Source organism: Durio zibethinus, chromosome 2 (assembly GCF_047325235.1).
Source record: "Durio zibethinus cultivar Kanyao isolate XHJ-2024 chromosome 2, ASM4732523v1, whole genome shotgun sequence".
Classification (NCBI taxonomy): domain Eukaryota; kingdom Viridiplantae; phylum Streptophyta; class Magnoliopsida; order Malvales; family Malvaceae; genus Durio; species Durio zibethinus.
Genome location: NC_143163.1, coordinates 36,141,414 through 36,153,196, shown reverse-complemented (window position 1 = coordinate 36,153,196; position 11,783 = coordinate 36,141,414). Strand labels below are relative to the sequence as shown.

The 11,783-nt window shown below is 31.3% G+C and overlaps 1 protein-coding gene and 1 long non-coding RNA gene across 2 annotated transcripts; both read left to right on the top strand.

Annotated features, from left to right (window-relative positions):
- Positions 1 to 1,417: 1,417 nt before the first annotated feature.
- LOC149520173 (uncharacterized) lies at positions 1,418 to 3,514 on the top strand. The gene is made up of 3 exons (XR_016327323.1): positions 1,418 to 1,556; positions 2,923 to 3,245; positions 3,332 to 3,514. It is a non-coding gene; the product is annotated as an uncharacterized LOC149520173 (long non-coding RNA).
- An 857-nt stretch (positions 3,515 to 4,371) lies between these two features.
- LOC111318086 (ubiquitin-conjugating enzyme E2 variant 1A-like) lies at positions 4,372 to 9,861 on the top strand. The gene is made up of 5 exons (XM_022920726.2): positions 4,372 to 4,747; positions 7,207 to 7,346; positions 8,978 to 9,103; positions 9,172 to 9,298; positions 9,576 to 9,861. Exons 1-5 carry the CDS (start codon positions 4,720 to 4,722, stop codon positions 9,632 to 9,634), a joined length of 480 nt encoding a protein of 159 aa, XP_022776461.1. The 5' UTR covers positions 4,372 to 4,719; the 3' UTR covers positions 9,635 to 9,861.
- The last annotated feature ends 1,922 nt before the right edge of the window (positions 9,862 to 11,783 follow it).

Here is an 11,783-nt window from a genome sequence, read left to right as displayed (position 1 = left end):
TTTTTAATCAAGGCTTGACCTAAAAGGTTCAAAATTTTGAATTTAATCCCACTGTACTCTTGTGAATTTTTTAATTTGATAATTCACACAAGTAAATGAATAAATGAATATGCAGTTGCCTTGAAAATTTTACATATTTTAGAGCCAATTTAATTAATTAATTCTCACATATAAAATAATATAAAAATTAATATTAATCTTTTCCGTCACCTATTCGAAAAAACAAGATGCGTGACACAAAATTGAATGTATATGTACTTTCCATTAATTTGACATGATAATTATTATTAGGAAATTATAATACAATTTTTGAATATTTAATCTAATGATAAAAGCATTTCTATTCATGTCGGTTTTATCAAGATCCAATTAAAGTAACTACCCACATGCTCACATGCTAATTTTTAACTATGTATTGACTTTGATTGTCAAGTTTTAAGATTATTGATACGTTTGGAAGGGTATATATATATTTAATAATTTATCAAGATAATTTTATTTAACCAACATTTATGGTGTGGGAAGTATTTACTTCTTTGGAAGAAAATCAAAGTTTGTGGATTCGAATTTAGAAATATTAATGAGGTAGGTAATTGAACTAGAGATTGGCAAGTAGGCTACTTCTACTCTCTTTCTTTCTTTCTTTCTTTCTTTCTTTTTTTATAACTTAAAGAAGGTAACTGAATTAGTCGATCCAATTTATAATTTGATTTAAGTATTGAAGCTGTGAAGTTTTTTCTTTTTTTTTTTTTGTCCAAAATGAAATACTGACATGAACAAGTCTCATTGAAAATCTAATAAAGTTTGTGTACGAAGCTACACCCAAGGGAAAGCCAAAGCAGCTATTTATAGGCTGATATGTCGATGATAGAGACGGCAAAGAAAAATACGTAAGATTCTGCTTGGAAAACTAAAAAAAGAAAACAAAAACAAAAACAAACACCATGGGAAAGACCTTGAGCATCAAAAGATTGCATCCATCAAAAACTCAACAAGTAAATATAGTCCTCTGTCCTTTCTTCATTTCTTTCTTTTTTTTTCTCTCTTCTTTTCCTTCTTGACATCATTTTCATACATTTTTTCTTCAAGGATTTCATGGTTTTTCTTTTCAAGAAAATTCATGAAACAGTATTATCTGAGAATTTGGTTTTGGTTATTTTTGCAGAAGAGTTTTGCAGTGGTGCCGCCATGGGTGATTGTAATGTATAACACCATATTCTTTAGGAATTGCGTTAGTCATCCAAACGCAAAGAAGAACGAGTTAGACCGGTTTTGCATCGACTGTCTTCAGTCTTTTTGCTCTCATTGCCTTCCTTCTCATGCTATTCACAAGCACGTTAAGGTGTTCTCTTCTTCTCTTTCTCATCATCATGTTTAATTAATTAATAATTAATTAGTTGAAAAACAAATTAATTCAAATTTATTAAACAAGGTGAATTTTCGACTAATTAACCATTAATTGTGTATATGATATATTGAAGATTCGGAGATACATCTACAGTGACGTGATCAATCGACAAGATTTGTGTAAGCTCTTCAATTGTTCTGGCATCCAGGTCAGATTAATGTCTTTACCCTAATTTTGCTACTTTAATCAATCATTTTCATATCAATTTATTTTCTTTTCTGATATGTTAAAAGATGAATTTTTCATGGCAGCACTCTTTGTGAACATATTCTGATATGTTGAATCTTACATGGCTTGATTACTACTATATTTCTATAATTTGCTTTCTGTGTTTGAAAACAAATGGTAAAAAGTGTCTTAACATAAAAAATAAAAAAAAGAATATTAACTTCGAATTATTAAGAATTAAAATTCGATTTATTTTAAATAATGGAATGTTTTCTTCAATGAAACAATATTATATATGGTCGATTATAATGTCTTAAAATTTCATTAATTATTTGTTCATTTTTAATCAAATAATCTTTGCTTTGCTAATATATATAACAATTAACAATCATGCATGAATTCTTAAAATGGGTGATATGGTAGACATGAGTACACTCACTTGATCAGTTGGCCTTAGTCATTCTTCATCAATATATAGTTATTTAATGAGGGGGACCATGTTAGATTATGCAATAACCAGAATTCAGATATTAAGTTGAGGATATTAATGATTCACCTACCGTTCGAATACTTGGGACGCTCTCACAGTGAAAGTATTCTTTTAGATTAAAAATTTATTATCAAATTAATTCAGTTTACAATAAATGATTGTGTGTCACATGCGTGCTTTTAATCAGCTTAATTTGGACGGTGTATATTCAATTAAATTGTGCCTTTGGGTTATAAAAATAAAATAGAATCCTTCTAATTTTATGTAGTTGTTAATCTTGTAGCTATCGTCAAGATCTTCTAAATAAAATTGTATCCGCGAAGCCTTATTCATAATCAGTTTTTTTTATTTTAAAATATGATAATTGATTGTGTTATGATAGCTAATTCTCTTTCATCTTATAATATTTTTTTCAACGTAAAATTTGAATTCGAAATCTTCTAACATTTAAGATCCATATATTTTGATGCATTCCCATACATGGGAACATTTTATTATGATCATCAATGATATATGTCAATTGTTGTGAGAAACAAAATTCTTAAATATCTCATCATATCCACCATTACATTTGCATGCATACCTTGGACCACGCAATTTCATCCTATTACAGTTTTTGATTAATCACTCAAATATGATGTTGATACATTGATGAAACATATCAATATCATCTAAATTTCCCATAATTACATCCTTCAATTTGCGAGTGACCTTTTTCTCTTTAAATTTATTTACAGGCATTTGGTTCATTAAGTCATTAATTCCTCTATATGACATTTTACATGGCTTAGGATAAGCAAATTAAATAATAGTCCACTTTGAAGCCTAATTAGAGGGTTCTCACCTTGCCACACAGGATTAAGGATCCAACCATAAAACGCATCCTCTAATACGGCGAGAGCCCTACAATTGAGCTTCCAAATGGACCCTAATTAAGAGTATTGCCTATCTCTATATATCATGAATGTTAGATCACATTGATTATATACAGAAATGTTATTTGATGGTTGGCAGGCTTATCATACAAATAAAGCCAAAGTGCTATTCTTGAAGCAAAGAACGACTCATCATCATCATCAGCAACAACAACAACAAAGTAATTATTCAAGGGATTATAGTTGTACCATTTGTGACAAAAGTCTGCAAGATAATTCACTCTATTGCAGTATAGCATGCAAGGTCAGTTTCTTTTCTTTTTGATCCAGCAGATCATTTTTGAGCTTTCTTTTTTTTACGAGTTTTACAATCAATATATTTCTTGACAGGTTTTAGACATATACGGAGATGAACACAGAGAAGAAAGCAACAAACTCATGCATTGTCTCAAAGATGAAGATGAAGCAGCATATGTTCGGCTACCGTTAACCAAAGAGCCAAGGCTAAGGCAAATCAGAAAAGGCGTTCCTTTAAGGGCCCCAATGTTCTAATTTGATAGTGAATAATGTGTTAAGATAATCATCTAACTCTACATATATATATATATATATTAGCATCATTTTAGTTAAATTTATCCATAAATTAGATTGGATCAAGTTTGGTTGGCTTTTTGAATGCTATGTCCAAGGTTTGATTCGGTTTATCAGACCTCATAAACTTTATTTTTTAAAATATTTATTAAAATATTAAAATATATTTTAAAATAAAATTAAATGAAAAAATGTTAATTCAATATATAATAGCTTGAGCCTGATCGAGTCTGAGGTTAAAAACCCTTGTTCAATGCTTACTCATACAAGTTTAATTTTGGTGTGAAATAGATTGGCCTAAAAGTCTAGTTGATTAGGCCCGGCCCTAATCGGATCGAGCCTTGGACAAGATTTGTCACGTTTGGAATTAGTCAAGTTCGACCCTCAATGCTAATTGATAAAAAAAAAAAAATTTTCATTTTAAATTCTAAAATTTTTTAAGTTTTTAGTATTTAATATTTTTTTTAAAAAAATTGTGCTTCAAGTTACACTATTCAATTAATCAATTTATATTAAAAAAATTAAAAACAAAAAGCTTAAATGTCCGTTCTTACATACACAATTGACAATTCAAAAAATACAATAAAAATATTCCAAAAAAATTATCAAATATATTAATAATGAAACAATTTAACTAAAAAATAAAAAAATTAAAAATTAATTTAAAAAATGTCAGTTTTTTAATTCTAATACTGTATCAAATAATTTATCATCAATTCAGGTCTTTCTTTTTCCTCCATCTCAATCTGGAATTTACCTCTCTAACCTTAACAGAAAATGAAAATGAAAAAAAAAAAAAAAAACGTGTAAGAGGTTGTTTTAGAAAAAAAGAAGTATTCAATAAAAAAAAAAAAAATGATAGTGTGATTAAGGAATATAGGAAGATGTAAAGAAAGAAGATGGGCAGTTGAAAAATGATCAGGCAATCATTTCCCACTTTCGCCCTTTTTATTTTATCCTCCCTTACACTTACCATACCATACCTCGGTGCATCACCGTAGTGGTAGTAGACCATTCAGAGTTGTGAACAGTGGTTGTTGGTTTCGGACTTTAAACTGTCTCTAACATTTCCTCTTTCTCTGTCTTCTACTTTCTTTTCCTTCTGCCTTTTTTGGGTTCTCTGTTTTCAATCGGAGAAACCTATAACTGTATTTTTTTTCTTTGAATTGAAACGATCAAAAGAAGACATGGGTTCGGAAGGATCGAGGGTGCTCGGTAAGTTTTGGATTTCCAAAGCCCTAGATTTCTCTCATGTGTTCTCTAATTTCCCACTTTTTAGTATCCATCTTTTTTCTATCATTCCTTTTTCGTTGGAGCTTTGAGGGTTATATTGTATATGGGATTTGTCTTTTTTTTCTGATAATCCTTTGATTTGGTACAAAATAGGGTTTTAACTTTGATATTTAGGGTTCTTTGTTTGTTTCTTGTTCCTGTTTTCAAATGCTTGAGAATGGATTTTGTCGTGCTTAGATTGATATTCAAGGTGAATATTTTACGGGCTTTTCCAGTGAAAATTTTTTGTAAGATTTTTGTTGTTTTAATGGGGTTTATTGCTGATGTCAGATGGGCTTAAATATTAGAAATATGTATGATTATGAGTTTGTATCCATATGTCTGAAAAAAAAAATTAGATATTTTAAGAATAAATGGAAGAGTCTAAGTTATTTATACTTGTAGCTGTAACAGAGCCATTGTAATATATTATAACTAATTAGATCTGGCTACGTTGTGGAGTGTACCTTGTTTCAAAAAATGAATATTGAGGTTGATTGAGTGCATTCTAATAGAAGAAGCAGTAACCTTTAACCAGGTGTCATCTATTTTTTTCCATGCCTATGTGTTTTAGCATTTGAGAGCTATATATAATGCATGAAATTTTTGCTAAATTGGCCACTTTGTTGATGATATATGAACTGTGCTAGCTCTGAAGTTACTTTTTCCTTTTACCAATTTCATACATCAAGACTATTGATCCACTTCTTAATGGATTTGTTGAGATTAACTTACAATACCGTTGATATGGGATGCAATATGTGACAAATGTGCAACCGTTAATGAGGTGATAGCACTCTTAACTGACTATTACCTTTACTTCATTCAAAGCAGAGGTATGGGATTTAGCTTGTAGTGGAATGGCAGTGATTTTGGTTAAAGTTAAAAGAAGATTATGACCTGTAGGATCCACCATAATATCCTAAGTTGGCTTTAAGAGATGGTTGGCCGTTTAGAACCAGTTACATAAATATTTTATTATGACTGCTGGCTTTCAGAGGCTTCAAGAATTCTTTTTGATGAGCTTGTGATGAATAATTGAGACAAAAAGACCAAAAAAAAAAGAGATAGGCAGATTTCTTTTAAATAAACTTTTTCTGTTCCAGAAATCAGTGATTTCCTAATCTCTGGTTGTGTTGATGAAGGGTAGCTGTACGTATCTGGAGTAGTTGGTACTTCTTTCTAATTGGTAGATGAAATCCTGGTCAAGTATACAATCAATAAACAAATGAAACAAGTACTGATCAAGATGCCAATCAAACAAGCAAAGCAGTTTATGTGGTCAATTAATTATACAGTGTATGAAAAGAAAAGAAATAATGCATATGATAATTCTAATCGAACAAGCTAACCTCTTTGCATGAGGCTTCAACTTCTGTTGACATTGGGTTGGTATAAGAAAACTTATGACAATGAGATTGGACAATGTTGTTAGGTTAGTATTAGGATAGATGAATCTTTTTGTGATCGAGGACTCCCATAAATTTATTGCTTCACTCCTTAGCTTTTGAGGTGTGAAGACCCAAGGTTTACATGCAAGCATGTATGCTGAGTCAAAAAGAAGGTAAGGAAAAATGCTATGATTCTGGTCACGATGTGAGAACAACTTCTGTAGAAAGTTATTGAATCTAAAGCTAGATGCACTAGAGCTTCGTAAATATATAAGGCATAGGAAACTAAGGCTATTGTCAATGAAATCGAGGAAACTTCCTTGACCACTTTTTCTGGCCATAAAATTTTTCTTCTATGGTTCCCAAATCATGTTTTTATTTCCTCCTCAACCATCTAAATATCATACTTTTTTTTCTGTTGAGGATCACCGCTCTTGGCTTTTCAGAAGTGAACTCTTCTTGGTATCAATGCCTTCCCGAAACTTAATGTTATGCTGTGGCATTTGATCTCGGAAGGCTTTGGGTGCAATCTTCATTGTGAAACCAACTTGAGAGTTGGGCGGATTATTCCTTCAACTGCAGACTTCACAGTAGAAGTTTTTCGTTGATTGAGTGACGATATTGGCACATATCTCTCTAGACAGTGGAGCCAACTTTATGCTATTTATGAGGGGAAAGTTTTAATTTTGTCTCTATATCTGTTTTTTTCTGCTCATTCATGATTAGGATTAAACCTTGTTAATGGTGAACTTAAAGAGTGGAAAGCATATGCATTGTGTGCTGTCAGGATTTCTTTAGTTATTTCTGGGTTCTTGGTTGACTGCTTTCCGTTTTTTAACATGATGTGCAAGCATTTCTTTTTACTCTTAAGTTTTAGCTTTTGCTCTTGAAGAAAGTTTTGTTTTTCATATTTTGGGAAACTGCATTTAATAAAGATTAGACTTAATGCAAACTTCATGAGTAACTATGTTACAATCCTGAAGTAGGGACTAACAAGTGTAGTCTTTGCAGTGCCCAGGAATTTCAGATTGCTAGAAGAGCTTGAGAGGGGTGAAAAGGGTATTGGGGATGGAACTGTCAGCTATGGAATGGATGATGCTGATGATATATACATGCAGTCATGGACTGGGACTATTATTGGTCCCCCTAATGTGAGTCACACTCTCTGTTGTGCTCTTTTCAGTGGTTGGTGCACATGTCTATGTATTGGTGTGGAAAAGTACAATGATGGGTCTAAGCCCAACTTCGAAGTTTGACATGTACATGATTGACTGATTAATAATGAGAACTAGACAATACATTTTCTTACTTGTGTTGCATATTGTGTTGCATATGGTTGAGATACATTAGGCTGTAGCTAGAATAGGAAAAATGCACAATTCTTTTGGACCCTAGGGTAGGAAGCATTTGACTGACATATTTTCAACTTTAGGGAGGCAATTGTAGCTTGTTGAAACATATGAGAACAGAGCAGTACTTTTCACATTTAATTTTCTTTTTAAAGCTAGAAATTTCTCTGTACTTATCAATAAAAATATGTCATCATTATTATCTTTTTCTTTGTGAAACCTGAATGCATGATTATGTTACATACTCACTCATAAAACAGTTCCAATTCTTAGTAACTTCAATTCATTTAGGCTAGCTTGGTGCAAAGGATATGATTAGGTAGAATGACTCTTTGTTCAATGCTGTAGGTCATTAGGCTTTTATAGAAAATGTGGGTAGGAGTAGACAATCTTATGGAGAGGAAAAGAATTGGATTATCATGCATGGATAAGATCTCATAACCTTGTTAACCTGTCCCATGCATAGTTTTATACACCGGATGCACCTTTAATGAAGTTCAATGCCCATGTGTTAAGAAAATCAGAGTTATTTAAAAATAAATGAAAAATGAAATCAGCATTATTGAATCTGGACTGGTATGTGGGTCACTGGTTAGGATCATTATTAAGTTCGACAAGAATCACTGGTGCCACAATAATGTTGATTGATAATGCAATTTTAATGATAAATATATTAATTAACATCTAAAAGTTGTAAAGCAAGCAACTTTGTTGATTGACCTGTGATCTGGCTAATGACCTGGTGAGCTGGCTGCCCTGCAGGGTTGATCTCTGCCGTGGTCGCTTTTAGAATTATGCATAGGAATAATATTACAATTTGGTACATTGTAGGCTTAAAAGTGTCCTAGCCTGCTAGATAGCTACGGTGCTATATGTTAATATTATCTTTAAAGAAAAGGAAAAGCAAATAGAAAACAAGACATAAAACATTAGGCCAGCTTAGTACCATTGTAAACATATAGCCCCAACTCCTAATACTCAAGGTAAGAAACCAGCTAGTCAGTCCAAAAATTAGCCTCATCAATATTATGACTCATCTCACAAGCCCATTTTTGTGGGATCTATTCTTTTATGGTAGACACTAATCAGCCATTTGGTGCCAAATCTTCTGGATTGCTTGTCACCTCGGGCGCTTGTACAAGTGCTTCTTCTCTTGCATCACCTTCTTATAACTAGATTTTTAGAATAAGCTCTTGCATCACCTCATACAAGTCGGGTTAAATCTGAAATAAAATACTACCTCCCAAAACAGCTAATGAATTTCCACCTCTTAATATGGTATAGGACTTCCAGTCAAAGGAATTCTACTTTGAGTTTTACACCATAGTTACTGTTGTTTGCAAAACAGTAAATAATAATAATTCCTCTTAAAACTAATCATTTCTTAAAATGAAAACTGGGTTGATATCTTGCTTACTCTTGATGCATATCAGACTGTTCATGAAGGACGCATTTACCAGTTGAAATTGTTCTGTGGCAAGGATTATCCAGATAATCCACCAAGTGTGAGGTTTCAAACAAGGATAAACATGACATGTGTCAATCAGGAAACTGGAGTGGTAGGTGATGTTGTTCTCGGGACCTTCTATGCTACAATATGATATACTTATAGCTGCTAAATTGTCAGGTTGAACCTAGCCTTTTCCCCATGCTTGCTAATTGGCAAAGGGAGTATACAATGGAGAATATATTGACTCAGCTGAAGAAAGAAATGATGTCTCCACAGAACAGGAAGCTTGCTCAGCCTCCTGAAGGTGTGTAGATCTTACATCTGATTTTCTTGCCATATACTTAATCTTTTATATTCATGTCAGTTTCTTAAGCTTGTCTCTTTTCTGAAGTGAGGAATTTTAATGGATAAAATATTGGTTGTTGCATGGAATGATAGATTATGGTTATTTGCAATATAGATTAACTAATGTTATTATTTGTGATATATTGGTTAGGATGTAGATAAACATCTTCAGTGCATAAGTGTTCTCTCTTTGATGCATGTTGTGTAAAGTTTAAACTATGATGGTGTTTTCCCAGGCAATGAAGAGGCAAGGCTCGATCAAAAGGGTTTAGTGCTGAAGTGTTGCATCCTTTGAACTTCATCAGAGTTGTATGAACATAATGTATATAAAATATATACACGATAATTCCAGCAACCGGCTTAGCACCATCAATATATATGCTTGTGTATGAGAAAGATGTCCTTGGTTCCACCAAATGGTTGGTTAAATAAATCGAACTTCTTAATGAATTGATGACATTTGAAGATTTATGAGTTCTGCTGATATCAATCTTAGTTATTGAGCGTGTTTTTTTCCTCTTATTTCTTCCTTTTCGTGTTCATTTGATGCAATTTAGAATGTAAAACTATGGCCAACATGAGAATGGAACCTTGACCAGTTTGAGAAAATTGTTATATTCCTTCCACGTGCTTTTTCTTTGATATTTGGGTTCCAGGAAGGAAAGAAAGTTGCTTTGTACCATCGGGATTTGGGGTTCATGTTTATTCTTCTCTCCTACAACGTTTGAATTGCATTTCCGTGTTCGGTCATAAGCTTCCTTACTTGGGACACCTTCTGTGCTTGTTCATGTATAGTAAATCAAGTTTCATCCAGAATTTCTGATTTTACTATGTATTTTTTTTTTCTTTCAAATCACTACCAACATATCCTCATTTTTAGAGTACGAAAGCATGCGTGCATCACTTTTTTTTCTTTAAAATAAATGTAATGGTTGGGCCACATAATGGTGGTATTTTCGTATATGGCATTTGGTTAAGTGGTTGGTCCATAATTTTTCTGTTCACATCAACAATTTTTTCTGTTCAAGACATGATTCATTCGACTCTTTTCTCCTGTCTATATCTAAATCTCTCTAAATATGAATTTAATTTCCAAAACTTAATGCAATTAAGAAAAGAATTCCATCATCTATATTCAATAAGCACTGTTTGTTATTTGTAAATAATGGTTTTTTGTTCTTTTTACAACGTTACATGTATAAGTTGCGGTTACAATTAAATGAAATAAACTTAACATATGACATAAATATTACCATATTCAAGAAAAAAAAAAGCAATAAATAGAATAAACAAATTAACTTATCATCATAAAATTTTAAAAAAGAAATTAACACAATGGGACTTGAAATTATAATTTAAAATTTTATAACTTAAAACTTTCAGAGTTTTCCCTTTATTATTGGGACAAACCCTTATTGTGTAATGTTGTTTGTAGTGAGAAAACCTGATTTAAAATTTTCAAGTTCTAAAATAGTTGCTGATGTGTTGTGATCAAGATTTAAATTTTAATTATTGAAATTAAGTTTAATATTTTATCAATATATTATACTGTTGATGGTATCGCTGTATATTTTGTATAATAATAATAATAATAATAATAAAGATTTAAATTTTAATTATTGAAATTAAGTTTAATATTCTATCAATATATTATATTGTTGGTATTGCTTAATGTTGTATTATTATTATTATTATGATTATTATTATTATTATTATTATTGAATTGGATGAGTAAAGTTCTAACATTATTGCATTCCTAACTTTGACTGACTGATGACAACAAAAAAAGTGAAGGAGAAAAAGGAAAATCATCTTCCAACCAATTTTCACTAGTCAAACGTGTTGAAACAACTGGAAACGACCTAAAAAAAAAAAGAGGATTATGACACGTAGAAAAAATTGAAGAACATGCATGTGTATTTTTTATCCAAAAACAAAGTTGTTCAAAGAAAGTATTTACATGTAAATTTTGATATTAAATAAAGAATCACATGTTTACTTTACTTTCTGATGCATCCACCTTTTACAAACAACTCTTTTGATGCCTTGATCAACCCCCAATGTCTTCCAAATGAGTTGGATTCATTTTATTAATCTTTAATTCCATTCCCTTTTCGTATTTATTATCCACAATTAGATGCTTTTTTCCTTTTGGCCAACCTTAATTAGATGCTTAAATAACATAAAATAATTGAGTAACTTTAATTAAATTGAAAAATATCCATGTTTAATTTCTTTTCATGTTTCAATACACTTTTAATTATCGTTCAAATATTATATAAATTTCACAATCTTATACGTATGAATCGTCGATCACCCCTTTTTTTTTTTTCTCTTAAAAAATTACTATAATTAATTAATTCTAAAAAAACGAGTCCAAATTAAGGACAGTTTTAAACGTGAATCTCGTAGAGCGTCCTTTTCCAGAGTCTTCTGATGACATA